The 23,287-nt window shown below is 42.3% G+C and overlaps 1 protein-coding gene across 1 annotated transcript in view; it reads left to right on the top strand.

The window, feature by feature from the left end:
• The window catches only part of LOC306918203 (homeobox protein orthopedia B-like), a gene marked incomplete at both ends in the record, with an annotated part of 19,564 nt that extends 1,048 nt beyond the window's left edge, over window positions 1–18,516 (top strand). The window contains 3 exons of the mRNA XM_079531080.1: window positions 351–692; window positions 756–922; window positions 17,923–18,516. Coding sequence (XP_079387206.1) covers window positions 351–692; window positions 756–922; window positions 17,923–18,516 — 1,103 coding nt within the window. The remainder of the gene's footprint in view (window positions 1–350; window positions 693–755; window positions 923–17,922) is intronic.
• Window positions 18,517–23,287: the final 4,771 nt, after the last annotated feature.

The following is a 23,287-nucleotide window of genomic DNA, read 5'->3' as shown; positions in this document are numbered from 1 at the left end:
TATTTATTTACCCATTAATCCAAAAGGCATAACACAATATGACGTAGACATATTTATAGTTTCATAGATATTTAGGTTCTCAGCTTGAGTTATGATCCTATTTCTATGTATGTGATGTATCACCATGTGTTGTTCTATTGTTCTATTTCTATGTATGTGATGTATCACCATGTGTTGTTCTTGCTTACTGTAAATCGCTCTGGATTGAGACTGGTCTGATATTAGTAAAATAGTACATTTCATAATAATAATAATTTCAGGAATGATTTGTCCGAAACTGTTAAAAATCTCCCTGACTATTTTAATTTATTCACTGTTTGTTTCGTGTTGTTTTTCTCTCGCGTCATCAGGGATGAAAGATGCCGCCGCGGAGCTGCTCGGCCACCGGGACGTGTTGAATAAATGCCGCCTGGGAGGAGGAGCGGACACCGGGGGCCACGGAGGGGGTCCGGGGGGTCCGGGGGGCCCGGGGGCCGAGCTGCAGGGCCCGGGGCATGGAGGGCCGGGGGGACCGGGGGGGACGGGCCAAGGGGGACCCGGACCCCCCGACGTGGAGGGAGCCACCATGCTTCCCGGCGTGGACGAACTGAACACGGGAGGAACGAACAACAACAACAACTCCAACAGCATGAAGGAGCAGCAGGACAAACAGATGAATATTAATAGTTCTAATAACAACAACCATAACAACAGTAATGGAGGAGGAGGTGGAGGAGGTGGTGGAGGTGGAGGAGGAGGAGGTGGTGGAGGAGGAGGTGGAGGAAGCAGCAGCCAGGCGCAGAAACAGAAGCGGCACAGGACGCGCTTCACTCCGGCGCAGCTCAACGAGTTGGAGCGCAGCTTCGCCAAGACCCACTACCCTGACATCTTTATGCGGGAAGAGCTGGCGCTGCGGGTCGGCCTGACGGAGAGCAGAGTACAGGTAAACCCTCCATAAGACCCCCCTACCCTGACACCAATAGACCCCGCTACCATGACATCTTTATGCGGGAGGAATGGCCCTCGGGGTCGGTCTGACGGAGTCCAGAGTACCAGTAAAGACCCTGACATATAGACCCGCCACCAGTGTTCAAGTTACATAAATACTATAAAAGACTAAGGTTTTTATATGTATTTGACTATAGACTTGTCTATAGACTAAGACTAAAACATTTCAGAAGACTAAATATAAATGGTGTGTTATTCAAATCGTTCTTTTAATGACTATAAGTGTTTTATTGAACGGCAGTAATAATGGCCCTCGTGTCCTCAGTGACTTTCATTATAGATTTGAATTATTTTAGAATGTTTTTTTTTTGTTGGTATTTTGATATATTGAGCAAATGTATTTACATTTACATTATTTACATTGTTAAATATAGTTCTCTTTTTTAAATCTATATCCCAGTCTGGGTGTGACTGTGAGGACTTGATTGGAGATGGTTTGCACCTGGACACCTAGTCCCTAGACTCCTTCAGAAGACACTTTGACTCCTATACACCTGGACATATAGTCCCTAGACTCCTTCAGAAGACTCCTAAAGTCCTCACACTGAGGAGAGAGAGGCTGTTAGCTGGACCGTTTGTCCCGAAGGAGGGAAATAAAGCTACATGTTGAAATGGGATTCTGTGGTGTGTGAGACGGTCTCACACCAGAGCATGTCACTGAGACCTCTAGAGACAACCAAAGCTGGCTTGATGACACTTCATGGGCTTTTATTCATTGGTTTATTTTAATCCATAAATGATAAAACCTTTGAGGCCTGATTCTATAAAACCTGATTCTATAAAATATTCTTAAATCCTAGAACAGTTTTCTGGAGAAAAAAAACAACTACACATTTCCGCGATGTTTTTTTTTTCTTCTCCGAAAATAGTATAAACTAATGGTTTATACATTTATACAATGACTACAGTTGTAGTTTTTTGTGGGGTTTCCCCCCCCAAAAAAAGGAGTATAGGGCGGCTGCCTGAAGCGTTACTTATAGCTGATATTTGATGCATATTTATACCATCTTAGTATTTAAATAACTATCGGTGAGACAATATATACAACAAAGCAAGAAAATATATAAAATAGCCTAAAATAAAGTAAAACAAATCATTGCTTGTTATAATAACCATTTCGACACGAGGAGGACGATTGTACAAAAGCCTTAATCTAAAAACCAATTGCTTTTATATCGACATGAGAAGACATGCGCGTTTACATTGATTGCCAAAGCAAGGGTCAAAATATAATGATAATAAAATGATAATAAAAAAAACAGTTGAAAATTGGGACAGTTCTCGTCACTTTAAAGATTTTTCCAAAATTGTTCTAAAATAGCAGATATCTCACAGCGCTGTGAGCTTGTATATCTGTTATTTTTTAGCTTGTATATCTGTTATTTTTTAGCTTGTACATCTGTTATTTTTGAGCTTGTACATCTGTTATTTTTTAGCTTGTACATCTGTTATTTTTTAGCTTGTACATCTGTTATTTTTGACCAGCCCAACCCTCATAAATCTAGCTGCTGCTTTGCCGTAATGGGTTAATATTTCATGTCGCTTATGTCTAATATCGTCACAACAACCGGAGCGTAAAATAAATGATATTTTACTGCTTTGTAATTGATTTATGACCGAATGAGACCGTATAGTGTTTGATAAGGAAGACCGGAGCCTTATTTTATGGGCTTGCGTTAATCATGACGGCATAAAGGATTATCCAATTTATACCATGAGGACGATTCTACAAATGTCTTCTAAATCCTGACAGTTTTCTGATAAAACCTCATGTTTCTATATCAGTGGTTCTCAAACTAATTCATGTCAAGGAGCCCCAGAATTATCTGTATTTGGCCGCCGACCCCCATCTGAAAATATGTTGTTCCAGGGACCTCCCAGAAGCAAAGATTTGAAAACGTTCTCTCTGAAAGAATATATATTCAAAGATTTGTGCCACATTTGCACGATTTTTCAAAAAATAGCAGACGTACAAGCTCATAGCGCGGCACTCGTTTTTTTTTGATTGATTGAAATGTTTTGCAGTTTGCAGAATTACAGTACATTTCAAGCACAAACTCAATACAAAGGCTGTTAACTGTGAGTGGACGACCCAATTAAGCATTACACTTGTTTACAAGAGTGTCCACCATGTTCAATTCATCAAAACATTTAGAGACGTACAAATAGACACTTCTATATAGACAAAGAACAGAACAGGAATTCATCATAAAGGAGGTAAAAAGGGAAAATAAACATATACAGTGAGGGTGCCGCGCTATGAGCTTGTAGATCTGCTATTTTTAAACGGCTAAAGTTTAAAGTAATAAGGGGTTCCTGCCCTGAATGGGATTATATTTCCTAATAATTCCTCCAAATGTTTCTGTTATAGAAAACAAAAATCTTATGAATTTATGTGGAATTGTTTTGTTCATTCAGAGGTATAAAAACAATAAGCAGTTATAAGTTAGTTATTATAAGTTATTAAATCATGTATTTTTATAGTGTGCCTTTTCTAAACGTATTACACATAATATAGGAAGGAATTAAAAATACAAAGACATTATATTGTTAATTACCTGCAGATAGCCTACAATTACAATTATTGCTCTCGGAATTATATTGTGATATAATTCCGAACCCGGGGAATTATCTTCCAGTTGCCTACATTTCTACATTTGTAAAGGTTGATATGTAGGGCTATTCCTATAAGTAGCCTATATTAAGCTATATCTACATTTCTTATTTTATTTATTTTGCCTATAGCTTCTTTTATTGTAATTGTGTAGCCTATAGAAAATCTAAGTTATCAAATGGTGTTTTTAACTGTCAGTCTGAGGAGGATGACGGATAATTGCAGATTTAGATTTCGTCCCCGATTTATTTTAGAGGTCGCGGTTGAAAGATCCATGAAGCTCTCTGAATGATTCCCTTTCACTATTAGAGACATTATTAATACAGACCAGTTGGTTTTCAACCCTTTTCACTTCATCAAGGTCCTTGTTTATTTATTCTGCATTCTGAGCCACGGACCACCGTTTGATGACATTTAGCCTCGCAGACCCATTTGAGCCACGGACCACCGTTTGATGACATTTAGCCTCTCAGACCCATTTGAGCCACGGACCACCGTTTGATGACATTTAGCCTCTCAGACCCATTTGAGCCACGGACCACCGTTTGATGACATTTAGCCTCTCAGACCCATTTGAGCCACGGAACCACCGTTTGATGACATTTAGCCTCTCAGACCCATTTGAGCCACGGACCACCATCTGATGACATTTAGCCTCTCAGACCCATTTGAGCCACGGACCACCGTTTGATGACATTTAGCCTCTCAGACTCAAGATTTAGAATAATTTGTTGTCGTTGGAAATTATTTTGTCCACATAGTTCCATGCTGTATTGATGTTGGTACCATTAGGAGAGAAAACAGGCAAACGTTGATCAAAATAACAATTATTCTACATTCTCTAATGTTTAGCACTTCTGGTAAATTAACTAATACACATGTTTAACAATAATGTAACTATTGAGTGTAAAATGACTGGTGGTCCGCGGACCACCAGCCTGGTGGTCCGCGGACCACTGGTTGAAAACCACTGAAGACAATGAGGGGAAATGAAAAGCGCAATATAGTTGCGACATTTGAATATGAATCCAACCGCAACGCGTGAATCAATACAATTATACAATATCACTATTATGCTAATATTAAGGATGAATGATTCATTCAGTCTACCTGCTTTAATCCACATTATAAAGGACAACTCTCAATGTTTTATATCTATAAAACACAACACTGTATTGATTTGCATGAAGGAAGATATTTGTATACGTCGAGTTGACAATAAATAAATAAGTAAATAAATAAATAAATAAATAAATAAATAAATAAATAAATAAATAAATAAATAAATAAATAAATAAATAAATAAATAAATAAATAAATAAATACATACATACATACACAAACACACACATACATACATACATACATACATACATACATACATACATACATACATACATACATACATACATACATAAATAATGCACTAAGAAGCTGAATTAGATCTGAATGGCCTCTTCAAATCACAAGCACCTCCAAATCAGTTTTCTTTAATTTATTTTTTATGTTTTGAGGGGCCTCATATGTCCAGCTTGAGCTTTGTGTGTGTGCGTGAAATGAAATTAAATGATTACTATATTTACCCAGGGTATCTGGGCTAAGCTCAAGAACTTGTTTCCAGCCAGGCCCTGCTCATAGAACATTTCATCGTGGTTCAATGCCTTGGGCACTTCAGCGGTGGTAATTTTAACGTGTCGGATCGCTGATTCGAACTGGCGACCTTCCGGTATCAAGACCGCTCCGCAATCCGTTCGGCCACCGCTGCCACGTGTGCGTGTGCGTGCGTGCGTGCGTGCGTGCTATACTGCTAACACAAACATTAATGTTGAGTGTTTGTGTGTAAATATACAAACATTGCGTAACACAAACATTGAACCCATAAAAGGCTAATTTAATTGGCCGGAATGAGATGATGATGATAAGAGCGCCCCTCACTTCACACGGGTGTGATTTCCCTCTTATACACAGGTTTGATGTTTGTCTTTAGTTAAACATTTGTTTTGTAAACGCCGTTGTCATATTTTCTCTTCATTGTTAATGGAGTTTAATGTTTGTGTTTTACATCACCATTACGTCACCTAATCAACATACCTTTTTTTTTAGCGCCCCTCACTTCACACAGGTGTGATTTAATTTTTTAGTTCTATAGTTATGTGACACTTTTTATTGTTCTTCCGCAGTAACCTACCTAACTTCCGCTGTGATTGGCCGAGCTTTGCATAACGTTTTTAGCAGCTAATTGGCTGTCGTTGGTTACGTAACCAATCTATGTTTTACAGTCGTTTATATAGACATAAAGGGGCGGGGCCTGTGTGACAACCACTCTTTGCCATTTTTCAAAAGTGCGAAATAATTCCCAATGCATTTTTCCTCGTAGACATTTCAAAAAGTATTGATTTAAACTTAACCCATTCAGGCCTGACGTCGAAATTAAAAAAAAAAGTTTTCTAAATCATGACAATTTTCGGAAAGATTTGAGGCACATTTTAACGATTTTTCAAAAATAGCAGACCTACAAGTTCATAGCGCGCCACTCGGTGGCGCGCTATGAGCTTGTAGATCAGCTATTTTTCAATAGCTAAATTATAACAATGTTTAAAACACACACCAAAATGGGTTAATGGTTAATGTGGTTAAACGCTAACGTGACATGGATGCGTTCCAGGTCTCAATGGATTAAAGACCTTTTAAGCGTCGTTCGAAGCCAACTCGAGTCGTGACAAATCATGACAACAAACACAACATTTTGGACCAAACAAATAATTTCAAAGAAGAAAAACAAAAAAAAACTTTTTTTCTACTTTCTAATTATTTGTTCAGCACGATTTTTTTTAAATTTGTTGTCATGATTTGTCACGACAAGAGTTGGCTTTGTCCGCAGCGTAAACGTCTTTAAAAAAAGACTTTTTGAAAAAAAATACTTTTTGAAAATGAACGGGGAATTATTTTCCGGGTCTCTTGGGGGGGCGGGGCTGCGATGCAGGGGCGTGTCCCTATATTTGGTTCAACAGGGCACTGACCTTATAGGGGCGTGTCCCTATATTTGGTTCAACAGGGCACTGACCTTATAGGGGCGTGTCCCTATATTTGGTTCAACAGGGCACTGACCTTATAGGGGCGTGTCCCTATATTTGGTTCAACAGGGCACTGACCTTATAGGGGCGTGTCCCTATATTTGGTTCAACAGGGCACTGACCTTATAGGGGCGTGTCCCTATATTTGGTTCAACAGGGCACTGACCTTATAGGGGCGTGTCCCTATATTTGGTTAAACAGGGCACTGACCTTATAGGGGCGTGTCCCTATATTTGGTTCAACAGGGCGTGCCCTTATAGGGGCGTGTCCCTATATTTGGTTCAACAGGGCGTGACCTTATAGGGGCGTGTCCCTATATTTGGTTCAACAGGGCGTGACCTTATAGGGGCGTGTCCCTATATATTTGGGGCATGTTTTTAAAACGTGTCAAACGTAATTATGATGAATGTTTAAAAGAGACATTTTGTCTCAATGATGTCACACGCTGCAGGGTATTGTTCAATTGGTCAATCAATGAATGAATGAATGAATGAATGAATGTTTATTTCGAACTCTTTTAAATAAAAATGACAATAAAAATACAAAATATACAATAATGCATTAAAAGAAAAGAAAAGTTAAAACAAAAGCAAAACAAAATATAGTACAGTTCGAAAAGGAGCAGGAATGAAGCCTGAGCTTATCTGGTCCTACCCCTAATTATACAATTTAAAAATAAACAAATGTGTCAAGGTTCCCTTTATATAATATTATGATTTGTCTATTTATTTTAGCACTAAGTGGAACCATAATGTACCCTCAACCCCCCCTTCCCCCCTCATGCTTCTTCTCTGTAGCTCATAAGCAAAGTATATTTAAACCTCTTCTTAAACAGTGCAATAGTTCCACTATTTTTAATTTCATCATCCAGACCGTTCCACAGAGTCACTCCACCATGTGAAATGCTCATGTTCTTCAAATTTGTACGCCCAAAACGTTTCTCAAAATTATTTTTTCCTCTTAAATTATAAACACATTCTCTGTCCTTAAATACATTTTGAATGTTCCTAGGAAGTAAATGATTCTTTGCTTTGTACATTATTTGAGCAGTTTTGAACTTGACCAGATCCATAAACTTAAGACACTTGGAATTCAAAAACAGTATATTTGTATGATCCCTGTACCCAACATGGTGTACAATTCTCAATGCTCTTTTTTGTAGTATACATAATGGTTGTAAAGTTGTTTTATAGGCATTACCCCAAACCTCCACACAGTAAGTCAGATACGGCACTACAAGTGAACAATACAAAATATACAACACCCTCTGTTCTAGTAAATGTTTGGCTTTCCCCAGTACAGCAATGCTCCTTGATATTTTGGATCTTACATATTTTATCTGCGGCTTCCAAGAAAGCTTGCAGTCTAGAAATACCCCTAGAAATTTTATTTCATATACCTGCTCAATAGCAACCTGGTCCACTACCAGTTGCACTCTTGCATCTAATTTTCGATTTCCAAAAATCATTAATTTGGTTTTATTCAAATTCAATGATAATCTATTGACATCAAACCATATTTTTAATTTATTTATTTCTATTTTAATCATCTCTAAGAGCTGCTGTAAATTTCCTCCAGAACAAAGGATGTTGGTGTCATCTGCAAAAATGACAAATTTAAATTGTTTTGATACTTTATATATATCGTTTATATACAAAATAAATAGTTTTGGACCAAGTACCGACCCCTGCGGGACTCCACATATAATCTCTAAGCATGATGATTTGTGATCTCCCAAGGCCTAGGTTGTCATGGTTACCATGGAGGTAACCATGACCCTAATCAGGTGTTGTCATGGTTACCATGGAGGTAACCAGGACCCTAATCAGGCGTTGTCATGGTTACCATGGAGGTAACCAGGACCCTAATCAGGCGTTGTCATGGTTACCATGGAGGTAACCAGGACCCTAATCAGGCGTTGTCATGGTTACCATGGAGGTAACCATGACCCTAATCAGGCGTTGTCATGGTTACCATGGAGGTAACCATGACCCTAATCAGGCGTTGTCATGGTTACCATGGAGGTAACCATGACCCTAATCAGGCGTTGTCATGGTTACCATGGAGGTAACCATGACCCTAATCAGGCGTTGTCATGGTTACCATGGAGGTAACCATGACCCTAATCAGGCGTTGTCATGGTTACCATGGAGGTAACCATGACCCTAATCAGGCGTTGTCATGGTTACCATGGAGGTAACCATGACCCTAATCAGGCGTTGTCATGGTTACCATGGAGGTAACCATGACCCTAATCAGGCGTTGTCATGGTTACCATGGAGGTAACCATGACCCTAATCAGGCGTTGTCATGGTTACCATGGAGGTAACCATGACCCTAATCAGGCGTTGTCATGGTTACCATGGAGGTAACCATGACCCTAATCAGGCGTTGTCATGGTTACCATGGAGGTAACCATGACCCTAATCAGGCGTTGTCATGGTTACCATGGAGGTAACCATGACCCTAATCAGGCGTTGTCATGGTTACCATGGAGGTAACCATGACCCTAATCAGGCGTTGTCATGGTTACCATGGAGGTAACCATGACCCTAATCAGGCGTTGTCATGGTTACCATGGAGGTAACCATGACCCTAATCAGGCGTTGTCATGGTTACCATGGTCCTAATCAGGTGCAGGTGTTGTCATGCAGTCTTGATTTTGTCGACTAAAAAGACAAAATAATTTCGTTGACTACCTTTTTTCACTGACGAGAACTTCATGTAAACTAAATGAAAAACTAAGCTATGATGACTGAAACTACGAGACTAAATATATACTGACAATTTCGTCAACAAATAAAAAACTAGACTAAAATGTTAGGAAGGGAACAAGAGATCCAATAGCCGATCTACAAGCTCACAACGCGTCGCGCTGCAACGCGTTGTGAGCTTGTAGATCGGCTATTTTCAGCAAGTGTAAGAACAGTCATTACGACGGCATCAAGGCACCGCCAAAATACATTTTAGTCGACTAAATCAACTGTAGATTTAGTCGACTAAAATATTATGACATTATAGTCGACTAAAACTAGTATAGACTAACACTAAGACATTCCAGGTGACTAAAATGTGACTAAAACTAAATGGAAACTATATTCAAGAGACTATGACTAAAACTAAAATCAAATGTCGCTGCCCAAAAACAACACTATGTTGTCATGGTTACAGGGAGGTAACTATGGCCCTAATCAGACGCAGGTGTTGTCATGCAGAGAAAACCCGTTTTCAGAATGCATGGTGTGTGTTTTCTGTTCTGAACTGAAGATCTGACTGTATCCTGATGTGTGCCTCCACGGTTTATATTATGTATTTATTTATTTCATGCAAAGAATGATATATTATAGGACTTTTAACAGCTAATACATTTAATTTAATTTAATATGAACTCTGTGAACGTTTGGACATCAGTTTCTGTTAGAGAGGGGCAGGGGCTGAAATCCCGCAAGAGGGCACTTTTGGACAAAAATAGCTGATCTACAAGCTCTTAAGAGAGCTCTTAAGAGAGCTTGTAGATCAGCTATTTTCGAGGCTCAACCCAGCACTCTTTATCTAGTGGAGATGCAGGTGTAACGACATGGATTTATAAACAAATGTGTTCAAGTTCAGGAGACTTTGGAAAAAAAGCAATTCTCCTGAATGCTGCCTTCCTTCCGGCATGGCACGGAAAGGAGAGGAGTAGCATTTCTTTCACCATGTAGTAAATGCTGCATTCGTGGTCTGGAGAGGTGCAGTTGTTTTACAGACGGGCAGGGCCAGTGTAACCTGGGGCCAGTGCCGGTCCTGAGCAATCTGGCGCCCTAAGCAGGATCTTTCGCGGCGCCCGCCCCCCCGGCGTCCCCGGACCAAATATTTGGTTGAAAACCACCGATCTACTCTACGGCAAAAATGGCATCGCCAAAAATCTCCTCGAAAAAGCCGTTATGTGAGCTTGAAGATCGGTTATGTTTGGGCCAGAATATGGACGCTCAAGTCTCTATATTGTCTCCACATTCAGCTACGCGGCGTAATGGATACACCGTCTCCACATGCTGCGGAATTATCATGATGATTATCATGATTATGATTATTATGATTATGATTATGATTGGATCTTTATCACCCAGCCTTGTGCATAATCATGCCCTTTATTACGTATCATTGTGAGCATCCACTTACCCGACTCTAAAACCGCTCCTAAAAACAAGAGCACCCTTTGTACTCTAAAAGCCTCCAATCATAACGGTGGTGAGTCGCTGATTTATAAATATATATATCTTTATATGATGGGCCAAAGCTATACATCTGCAAGCATACAAATGTAACATTCTTACAATGTAGGCATTTATAGCAACAGACGCTCTTTTCCCATTTTGACCTGAGATCAGATTCTATAAAATGTCTTCTACATCCTGACAGTTTTCTGAAAAAGCTATGTTTCTATATGTAAGTCGTTCATCGATTTTTTCGAAAATAGCAGACCTACAAGCTCGTAGCGCGCCACTCGGTGGCGCGCTACGAGCTTGTAGATCTGCTATTTTTCAATAGCTAAAGCATAACATGATGCTAACACCAAAAGGGGTTCCCGCCCAGAATGGGTTAAGGCAGAGAAGACATAGCATTAACACATGATTTGATTGATTGAAATATTTATTAAGAGTTTGCAGAATTACAGTACATTTCAAGCACAACTCGATACAAAGACTGTTAACTGTGAGTGGACGACACCATAAAGCATTACACTTGTTTACAAGAGGGTCCACCATGTTCAATTCATCAAAACATTTAGAGACGTACGAATATACACTTCTATAAAGCCAAAGAACAGAACGGGAATTCATCATAAAGGAGGTAAAAAGGGAAAATAAACATATACAGTGAGGGGGAAAAAGGGGTGGAGGGGGATTCAGATTTTACGGGGGCCAGTTTCGAATTGCAGCCGTCCGTAGGTGCCCTTTGAGAGCAGATTTGAAGGAGTCAAGGGATTCTGACCCATTCCAATATATTAAAACAAACTAACATTAAACTCTGTCCATTAGTCAGTGGTGTTTTTAATGTTTGTTTAACTACAAACATTAATAATAATAATAATAATAATAATACAACTTTATTTGTATATAGCACCTTCCATGACAGCTCAAAGTGCTTTACAGAGCAATGGAGAAAGAAAAGAAAAGAAAAGCAAGGCATGAAACATATAATAGCAAATAACAGAAGTAATGCAATACAGTGAAGACATGAATAACAACATAATTAAAAGATCAATTAAAAGCAAGAGTGTAGAAGTGGGTCTTGAGCTGTGCTTTAAAAATGTCTACAGAGGCTGCCTGTGGAAGGTACAGTGGGAGGTTGTTAAACTACAGAGGCTGCCTGTGGAAGGTACAGTGGGAGGTTGTTAAACTACAGAGGCTGCCTGTGGAAGGTACAGTGGGAGTTTGTTAAACTACAGAGGCTGCCTGTGGAAGGTACAGTGGGAGGTTGTTAAACTACAGAGGCTGCCTGTGGAAGGTACAGTGGGAGTTTGTTAAACTACAGAGGCTGCCTGTCGAAGGTACAGTTGGAGTTTGTTAAACTACAGAGGCTGCCTGTCGAAGGTACAGTGGGAGGTTGTTAAACTACAGAGGCTGCCTGTCGAAGGTACAGTGGGAGTTTGTTAAACTACAGAGGCTGCCTGTGGAAGGTACAGTGGGAGTTTGTTAAACTACAGAGGCTGCCTGTCGAAGGTACAGTGGGAGGTTGTTAAACTACAGAGGCTGCCTGTCGAAGGCACTGTTGTTAAACTACAGAGGCTGCCTATCGAAGGCACTGTTGTTAAACTACAGAGGCTGCCTATCGAAGGTACAGTGTTGTTAAACTACAGAGGCTGCCTATCGAAGGTACAGTTTATTAAACTACAGAGGCTGCCTATCGAAGGTACAGTGTTGTTAAACTACAGAGGCTGCCTGTCGAAGGTACAGTTTATTAAACTACAGAGGCTGCCTGTCGAAGGTACAGTGTTGTTAAACTACAGAGGCTGCCTGTCGAAGGTACAGTGTTGTTAAACTACAGAGGCTGCCTGTCGAAGGTACAGTGTTGTTAAACTACAGAGGCTGCCTACAGTTTATTAAACTACAGAGGCTGCCTATCGAAGGTACAGTGGGAGTTTGTTCTACGCCGTCGGCCCCTAGAAGCAAAAAGCTGCCTCCCCGTATTTTTTAGTTGCCATTTAATGCCATTAAACCTGCATATAGGAGGGGCCTCAATAATCTGTATTATTTTGAGACGGCTCCGATAGCGATAATATGGCATTTTTATGGTCGATATGCCCATGCTGTTCATGATACTAATTCTATTGTGCATACCTAATGGTAATACATCACATACACGTAGAAATATAGTCATCCGTCTAGCCCGTTCAGTACGGGAACCCGGGGTGTTTTAAGCATCATGTTATACTTTAGCTAAAATAGCAGTTCTACAAGCGCATAGCGTGGCACTCGGTGCCCCGGTACGAGCCGTGTAGGTTTGCTATATTTAGAAAAATCGTTAAAATATTTGGAATATATATTCTTTCAGAGCGAACGTTTTTAACTCAAATCTTTGCTTCATGGGGGGGGGGGGGTCTCTGGAACAACATATTTTGAGATGGTGGCCAATTACAGATAATGTTGGGGTCGTTGACATGACAATGTTTGAGAACGACTGATATAGAAACATCTGTCAGGATTTAGAAGACATTTGTAGAATCGTCCTCATTTCTAAATGGGGTAGACTCTAGCGGCGCCGCTGGAGGACAGTGGTTCTCAACCAGCGGTCCTTGCGGGGGTTCCAGGTGGTCCGGGGACCACCAGGGGTCCTTGAGGGGGTTCCAGGTGGTCCTTGAGGGGGTTCCAGGTGGTCCGGGGACCACCAGGGGTCCTTGAGGGGGTTCCAGGTGGTCCTTGAGGGGGTTCCAGGTGGTCCGGGGACCACCAGGGGTCCTTGAGGGGGTTCCAGGTGGTCCGGGGACCACCAGCGCTCCTTGAGGGGGTTCCAGGTGGTCCGGGGACCACCAGCGGTCCTTGAGGGGGTTCCAGGTGGTCCGGGGACAACCAGCGCTCCTTGAGGGGGTTCCAGGTGGTCCGGGGACCACCAGGGGTCCTTGAGGGGGTTCCAGGTGGTCCGGGGACCACCAGCGGTCCTTGAGGGGGTTCCAGGTGGTCCGGGGACCACCAGCGCTCGTTGGGTTCCAGGTGGTCCGGGGACAACCAGCGGTCCTTGAGGGGGTTCCAGGTGGTCCGGGGACCACCAGCGCTCCTTGAGGGGGTTCCAGGTGGTCCGGGGAACACCAGCGGTCCTTGAGGGGGTTCCAGGTGGTCCGGGGACCACCAGCGGTCCTTGGGGGGGTTCCAGGTGGTCCGGGGACCACCAGCGCTCCTTGAGGGGATTCCAGGTGGTCCGGGGACCACCAGCGCTCCTTGAGGGGGTTCCAGGTGGTCCGGAGACCACCAGCGGTCCTTGAGGGGGTTCCAGGTGGTCCGGGGACCACCAGGGGTCCTTGAGGGGGTTCCAGGTGGTCCGGGGACCACCAGCGGTCCTTGAGGGGGTTCCAGGTGGTCCGGGGACCACCAGCGGTCCTTGAGGGGGTTCCAGGTGGTGCGGTCCTTGAGGGGGTTCCAGGTGGTCCGGGGACAACCAGCGGTCCTTGAGGGGGTTCCAGGTGGTCCGGGGACCACCAGCGGATCCCAATCTCAAAATATGTTGTTCACTTCCAGGGACTCCCCCCCCCCCCCCCCCCCCCTCCCCCCCCCCCTCCCAGAAGCAAAGATTTCAGTTAAAAACGTGCGCTCTTAAATAATAGGTATTCAAAGATATCCACCATATTTTTCACGATTTTTCAAAAATAGCAGAGGAATAGCTCGCTACGAGCTTGTAGATCTGCTATTTTTCAACAGCTAAAGCATATAACATAATGCTTAAAACACCAAAAGGGGTTCCTGTACTGAACAGGTTAAGTAGTCATGTGACGTGTCAAACTACAGGGTTTTTCCATGATTCTGAATCCATTATTAAGCATTATAGTTTGGCAGAAAAAAACAATCATTGGGCTAAAAAACGGCCATATATCCGTCATCACAAACGTGACGGTTAGTTATATTAGTTAGTTATCACATTTGGGCAAGTGGCTATGACCGTAAATAAACCCCAAACGGCCTGTCGTAGAGTGATCACCTCCATGCCTAATTACACGCACGCACGCACGCACGCACGCACGCACGCACTCACACGCACACACAGGGTGTTTTAAGGAAGGCAATATCATCATAATATCAGCCATGTTTCAGAGTGATCTCCTCCATGCCTTATTACAGCTACGAAGAGACACAGAGAGAGAGAGAGAGAGAGAGAGAGAGAGAGAGAGAGACAATTGGAATCACTCGCTCGTGAAATAACGGCCTCCACATAATGACTGTGGCACGGATGGATCAATTCCGTTTGGATATAATAGTCATGTCATATTTATAGAGGGCCTGCATGGCTGCCATTTACATAAAATTAGAATCATAGAGGAATATATAATATGGACCATCGTCCCAATAATTATACCATGATTCTAAAGGATGCCCCAAGTAATGAGAGGCTGTCTGGGATGATCCGCGCGCAGGCACGCTATACGCTACGCGCACCGCGCAGGTACACGCTACGCGCGCACCACGCAGTCATGCTACGCGCGCACCGCGCAGGTACACGCTACGCGCGCACCACGCAGGCATGCTACGCGCGCACCGCGCAGGTACACGCTACGCGCGCACCACGCAGGCATGCTACGCGCGCACCACACAGTCATGCTACGCGCACACCGCGCAGGTACACGCTACGCGCGCACCACGCAGGCATGCTACGCGCGGCCCCGATGGCCTCCCACCTGAAAAATATAAAACCTTTAAAGGTATTCTGTCCCCTCTCTTAACCAGAATGTTTAAACATTCGTTATCAATAAAAACAAACTTCCCCAATCATTGCGGATGGCTACTATTAATGTACTATTAAAGGAAAATAAAGACCCAGAAGACCCAGCCTCATACAGTCCAATAAGTATTCAAAATACAGATTGTAAAAATAATAGGTACAAAACAAGGCTGTCCACTGTCTGCCTTATTTTTTTATTAGTAATGGAACCTTTAGCAGAAATGATCCGATCAAGCACCTCAGTTACTGGTATAAAAACCAAGCAAAAAACACACAAGATATCTCTGTATGCTGATGACATTTTGTTATTCTTAAATAATCCTTTATCCTCAGTCCCAGCTGTTATTGCGATTATTAATGAATTTGCAGTATTCTCTGGATATAAAATATTTTTTGGTAAATCCGTAGCATTTCCTCTTAGGAAGCACAACATGTACAGAATTATTAGGATATATCCCGTTTCAATTGACTCCCAGTGGCTTTAAGTATCTAGGCATACATGTTTCCCTTCAATTTGAGGAAATGATAAAACTTAATGTAGACCCAGTGGTAAGCAAATACAAATTGATCTTCAAAGATGGAGCCCCTTATCGATATCTCTACTTGGACTGGTTGCTATTGTCAAAATGAATATATTACCAAGGCTTTTATATCCAATGCAGATGTTGCCTAATTATTTTCCAAATAAGTATTTTAAGCTAATACACAGTATGATTCGCAAATTTGTATGGAAAGGCAAACGTCCTAGGCTTAAACTAGAGAAATTACAGGTACCAGAGATAGAAGGGGGATTAGCGCTCCCAAACATAATGTATTACCACTGGGCCTCACAAATTAGATACATAGCAGAGTGGGTAAAAAATTATACAAATCCATCTTTTCTTGATTTGGAGGGTGTTGGATGTTTGTCCGCTCTTTCTGAGTTGCCATTTATAAACGGAGCCATTTCACTCCACGGGATAAGAGAAAACTTTATTGTGAGAAATACCTTGAAATCTTGGAATCAAATACGTAAACATTTTGGTATTACTAACACATATTCAGTTCTTGCTCCTGTTTTTTGTAATCCTGACTTTGCTCAATCATGTTCAGATGTTGGGTTCAGAGCCTGGAAAGAGGCTGGTATTTTAAAAATACAAGATCTCTTTCTGGGTGGAACCTTAAAATCCTTTGCCCAAATTAGGAATGAATTTAATTTGCCTCAAGTACAATTCTTCAGGTATCTACAATTTAGGAGTTATATCCAATCTGTACCATTTTACAAATGATAGATGAGGGAAAACAATTTGGAACAAATATTAATGAAAGCCTCTTCCTTAAAGAAGACGGTGATAAGCTATATATACTCTCAAATGTTCATTAAAACCCCAAATATAAGTAGCAAAACATTCTGGGCAGAGGATTTTGGGTTCCAAATTGATGATACAAAGTGGAAAAGAATCTTGTTAAATGCAAAACAAATTACAAGCTCTAACAGAACTCATGAGACACAGTACAAGATCATTCACAGGTTACATGTAACTCCAGCTATACGCAGTAAATATGATCCAACATGTTCTGGGCAGTGCTTTAAATGTAAAAATAATGCTGGTACATGTAGCCATTTGATGTGGTCATGCCGTAAAATTAAAACATTTTGGTTAAGTGTTCAAAGGGAGATATTAAAAGTGTTTGAGATTAGGATACAGTTAAACCCAGTGAACTTGGTACTGGGCTTAGACTTTGATTATGACTTAAGGTATAGATACATTTTACGAATAGCCCTATATGTCGCTCGGCTTACAATTCTACAAAAATGGTTAGATGAGGATCCCCCTGACATAAAATTATGGTACGAAAAACTCATGTCGATACTGTATGATGGGAGTATACCTGACTGCTATTTTATTAACAGGTATGAGTTCAACTGTATGATGGGAGTATACCTGACTGCTATTTTATTAACAAGTATGAGTTCAACTGTATGATGGGAGTATACCTGACTGCTATTTTATTTATGTATTATCATTTGCTGGCATGTTGTTGATTCTGTCTTTTGTTTTGTTTTTTTGTTTTGTTTTTTCTGTTTTATGTACGTCCTTGTAATGTAATGTATGTCAATTGAGAAAATCAAATAAAAAAAACATTGAAAGAGCATAATATTTTCCATTTCGTCCCCAGGTGTAACGTTCCATATTGTCCCCATGTCGTCCCCAGGTGCAACGTTCCATATTGTCCCCATGTCGTCCCCAGGTGTAACGTTCCATATTGTCCCCATGTCGTCCCCAGGTGTAACGTTCCATATTGTCCCCATGTCGTCCCCAGGTGTAACGTTCCATATTGTCCCCATGTCGTCCCCAGGTGTGGTTCCAGAACCGTCGCGCCAAGTGGAAGAAGCGCAAGAAGACGAGCAACGTGTTCCGCTCCCCGGGGACCCTCCTGCCCACGCACCACCACCACCACCACGCGCTGGCGCACCAGTTCCCCAGCGCCATGCACGGCGACGGCCTCTGCTCCTTCCACGCCAACGACACGCGCTGGGGGGCGGCGCTGGGGGGCGTGTCCTCGCAGCTGTCGCAGCTGGGCCGTCACCAGCAGGCCCAGCTGCTGTCCCAGTGCAGCCTGGGAGGAGGGGGGGGCCTGGGGGGGGGCGGGGGGGGCAGCTCGGGCAGCCCGGGCGGCGCCACCATGGCCCTCTCCAACATGTCGCCGGGTAACGGCGTTGGGAGCCACCACCTCTACCAGCCCTCCTTCCCGCCCCCCGGCATGGGGGGGGTGGTCGGCGGCGGGGGGGGTCCACATGGGGGCGGTGGGGGGGGCCAGGTGGGCGTGGGGGGGGGCTCGCCGCAGCTCTGCGGGGCCATCTCGCCGGACAGTGACATGTGGCGCGGGACGAGCATCGCCTCGCTGAGGCGCAAGGCGCTCGAGCACACGGTATCCATGACCTTCACCTAGCTGTAGCCCCGCCCCCATGACCTTCACCTAGCTGTAGCCCCCCCCCCCCCCCCCCCCCGCGCGCGGCAAGAAGGAGGCGAGCTGTCGCTGTATTATAGCTTCAGAGCGTCGCAGCCCCGCCCCCCCTCGAGAGACCCGGAAAAAAAATTCCCTGTTCATTTTCCCTCATAGACTTTTCAGGAAGTATTTATTTAAAGACGTTTATATGCCGCGGACAAAGACAACTCTTGTCGTGACAAATCATGTCAAACACTTTTTTTGTTGTTTTTCTTCTTTGTAATTATTTGTTTGGTCCAAAATATTGTGTTTGTTGTCATGATTATTTTGTCACAGCTCGAGTTGGCTTCGTACGACGCTTAAAAGATCTTTAAATAAATACTTTTTGAAATGTCTGTGACAAAAATGCATTGGGAATTATTTCCTGGGCCTGGCATCGTCATGAAACGACTGGCGTCGTCATGAAAGGGGGCGGGACTGGCGTCGTCATGAAAGGGGGCGGGACTGGCGTCGTCATGAAAGGGGCGGGACTGCGATGCTCTATACCCGACGAAAATAACACCTAACTGTCCATTATTTATTACTGGAAAACACTTCAGCGACCCGACGAAAATAACACCTAACTGTCCATTATTTATTACTGGAAAACACTTCAGCGACCCGACGAAAATAACACAGAACTATCCATGAGTATATAGGCTTTGTACTGGAAACACTTTAAAGGGCTCTATGTTCGTAATGCTAAACCTCTTATCCCTAAACTATACTTTGCTTTTCTTTTTTGCTTTTTTACTATTTTGAAAAACATTTTTGAATAGTTAAAATAGCCAAATCTAACAAGCTCACAACGTGTCGACGTACACGGGCTATTTGAATGAACTATTCAAAAATGTTTTTTCAAAATAGTAATAAAAAAAAAAGGCAAAGAATTTTAGAGATAAGGGGTTTAGCGGTGACGGAAATGGAGCCCAAAGTCTTCAGCAACTTGATGAAAATAAGACTACTGGGAACGACAAGCCAGCTATAGAGAGTATGCGCATGCTTAAAGTGAATGGCACATCGAGTGGCAAATCGAGTGGCAAAGCAACAGGCAAAGTGAGTTTAACATCGTTTAATGTTGTTTAATGCAATCAGATATGACTTTTCTGTGTGGATGTATGGGCTGTCAAGGCCAGAAAGTAGTTTTCTGCCACTCAGTAGGCGTTCCTGCATAACTTCCTGGTTTGATGATGATGTCACGCGCATACCCTCTATACCCATGACGAAAACAAACTGTCCATCATTTATTACTGGAAAACTATACAGCAAGCTGACGAAAATAACACAGCACTGCATGAAACCCTAGGCCTATTCACACAGTTCTAGGTGATCAGGTGACCACCGAAAACTACAACATGACGTCACGGAGCCGCGGTGGTAAGAGACTCACACAAACACATCCCTCTGTTTTTACTAAAACTACAACATGACGTCACTGAGCCGCGGTGGTAAGAGACTCACACAAACACATCCCTCTGTTTTTACTAAAACTACAACAAGACGTCACTGAGCCTCACCAAGCCTCACCGCTCACCCAAACACATCTCTCTGTTTTTACTAAAACTACAACATGGCGTCACTGAGCCGCGGTGGTAAGAGACTCACCGCTCACTCCAAACACATCTCTCTGTTTTTACTAAAATTACAACATGATGTCACTGAGCCGCGGTGGTAAGAGACTCACCGCTCACCCAAACACACCTCTCTGTTTTTACTAAAACTACAACATGACGTCACTGAGCCGTGGTGGTAAGAGACTCACCGCTCACCCAAACACATCTCTCTGTTTTTACTAAAACTACAACATGACGTCACTGAGCCGCGGTGGTAAGAAACTCACCGCTCACCCAAACTCATCTCTGTTTTTACTAAAACTACAACATGACGTCACTGAGCCGCGGTGGTAAGAGACTCACCGCTCACCCAAACACATCTCTCTGTTTTTACTAAAACTACAACATGACGTCACTGAGCCGCGGTGGTAAGAGACTCACCGCTCACCCAAACACATCTCTCTGTTTTTACTAAAACTACAACATGACGTCACTGAGCCGCGGTGGTAAGAGACTCACCGCTCACCCAAACACATCTCTCTGTTTTTACTAAAACTACAACATGACGTCACTGAGCCGCGGTGGTAAGAGACTCACCGCTCACCCAAACACATCTCTCTGTTTTTACTAACCTGCACCGTTTCGGTGGTCACCTTATCACCTAAATCTGGAGTGTGAATAGACCTTTAGCCTACAACAACAACAACAACAACAACATGACGATAATAGACTATATCTATCATTTCCGTGTGGAAACATGTGGACACGCCACCTTCACCTGAAACATCACTGCTTCAACCTGCTATTTCTGAACGATACGGACCTGTACAATGTAGCCTATACGCAACGGACCTGTACAATGTAGCCTATACGCAAAATATGTATGTATTTATTTATTTATTTATTTATTTATTTATTTATTTATTTATTTATTTATTTATCTATCTATCTATCTATCTATCTATCTATTCATTCATTTATCCATCCATCCATCCATCCATCCATCCATCCATCCATCCATCCATTTATATAAATTAACTGGTCTACATTCACTACTACGTCTACTAGCGACCTTATAGTGGACACCTTTTCACGATTGGCTGCCTCGTCCCCAGGGCGACCTCTCGTCTAAACCAATGGGAGAATTACCCCATGAAACCCATAGTCTGAACGGCATTCATTAAACCTATCCTCTGATCGAAAGCCGCAACATGAAGCCGTCAGCTGATAGGCTGAGACTGCGCGCTGCGCACACACTGCGGATAAACAAGAGCTTTCTGCAGCCTGGCACTTATGACCGAGCCATTCTTGTTTATATTTTCCTATACACAGGTTTAATGTTTGTCTTTAGTTCAAAGTTTGTTTAGTAAACGCCATTTACAATGAAGGGAAAATGTACGACATAATGTGTCGTTTACGTCATATTAGTCTCTTTATTGTTAATGGCGTTTAATGTTTGTGTTTGTTTTACATCACCATTACATCACCTAATCAACATGAGTTAGACTTTAATATATTAGCGCCCTTCACTTCACACGGGTGTGATTTTTTTAATTTTATTTATTGTTATTATTATTTTTTTATTTTTTTATGACAACCAACTTTGCAAAACACAAGAAACAAAGTCTACCTACTGTATTGCACAGCATGCGGCCATGAACGGTCCACCTGGAAAACTATAGTTTTTATTTTTGTGAGAAACTAAAAAAAGATTCTACCTACCCCGGACGGACGGACAGCGATGAAAATGTGAGCAGAAAGATTATAATAATAATTTCACAAAAAAGTCTTGACAACATGGAGAGAACACTGGAGTGCATGTGCTGGCCAGGGCAAAAAATAATAATAATAAAAAATATGAGACATAATTATGATAAATTGGGAAATGACGTTACAAGTATCTCTGTTATAATTATAGGATGTTTTGTGTGTATTTGGTCAGTTTGTGATGATATGCTTTTCTTTATTTTTTGTTCTTAAATTATCGTCTGTGCTTATTATCAAACCTTCTGGATTTCTTAAATGTTTTGAACAAAGACATTTGGGTTTCATGAACACGATGTTTATATGAATTCAATGTTAAACATGCTCTCAAATAAAAGAAAATCCATTTTTCCAGTTTATGTCACAATGACCTGCACGGATCTTCTGAACGCTGCCCTCTGGAGCGGAGAGATGTGACCGACGTTACGTTACGATGTGACCGTAATATGTTACGTTACGATGTGACCGTAAGACGTTACGTTACAATGTAGATTGGGAGTGAGTCTGTAGTTCTGACTGCAATGGGAAGTTCATTCCATAGTTTAGATTGGGAGTGAGTCTGTAGTTCTGACTGCAATGGGAAGTTCATTCCATAGTTTAGATTGGGAGTGAGTCTGTAGTTCTGACTGCAATGGGAAGGTCATTCCATAGTTTAGATTGGGAGTGAGTCTGTAGTTCTGACTGCAATGGGAAGTTCATTCCATAGTTTAGATTGGGAGTGAGTCTGTAGTTCTGACTGCAATGGGAAGGTCATTCCATAGTTTAGATTGGGAGTGAGTCTGTAGTTCTGACTGCAATGGGAAGTTCATTCCATAGTTTAGATTGGGAGTGAGTCTGTAGTTCTGACTGCAATGGGAAGTTCATTCCATAGTTTAGATTGGGAGTGAGTCTGTAGTTCTGACTGCAATGGGAAGTTCATTCCATAGTTTAGATTGGGAGTGAGTCTGTAGTTCTGACTGCAATGGGAAGTTCATTCCATAGTTTAGATTGGGAGTGAGTCTGTAGTTCTGACTGCAATGGGAAGTTCATTCCATAGTTTAGATTGGGAGTGAGTCTGTAGTTCTGACTGCAATGGGAAGTTCATTCCATAGTTTAGATTGGGAGTGAGTCTGTAGTTCTGACTGCAATGGGAAGTTCATTCCATAGTTTAGATTGGGAGTGAGTCTGTAGTTCTGACTGCAATGGGAAGTTCATTCCATAGTTTAGATTGGGAGTGAGTCTGTAGTTCTGACTGCAATGGGAAGTTCATTCCATAGTTTAGATTGGGAGTGAGTCTGTAGTTCTGACTGCAATGGGAAGTTCATTCCATAGTTTAGATTGGGAGTGAGTCTGTAGTTCTGACTGCAATGGGAAGTTCATTCCATAGTTTGGAGCCAGAAGGGAGAAGAGTCTGGGACATGTGGAGCGTCCCAGACTCT

Source organism: Electrona antarctica (assembly GCF_951216825.1).
Source record: "Electrona antarctica genome assembly, contig: scaffold_706, whole genome shotgun sequence".
Lineage (NCBI taxonomy): Eukaryota > Metazoa > Chordata > Actinopteri > Myctophiformes > Myctophidae > Electrona > Electrona antarctica.
This window is presented reverse-complemented; position numbering and strand designations above follow the sequence as displayed.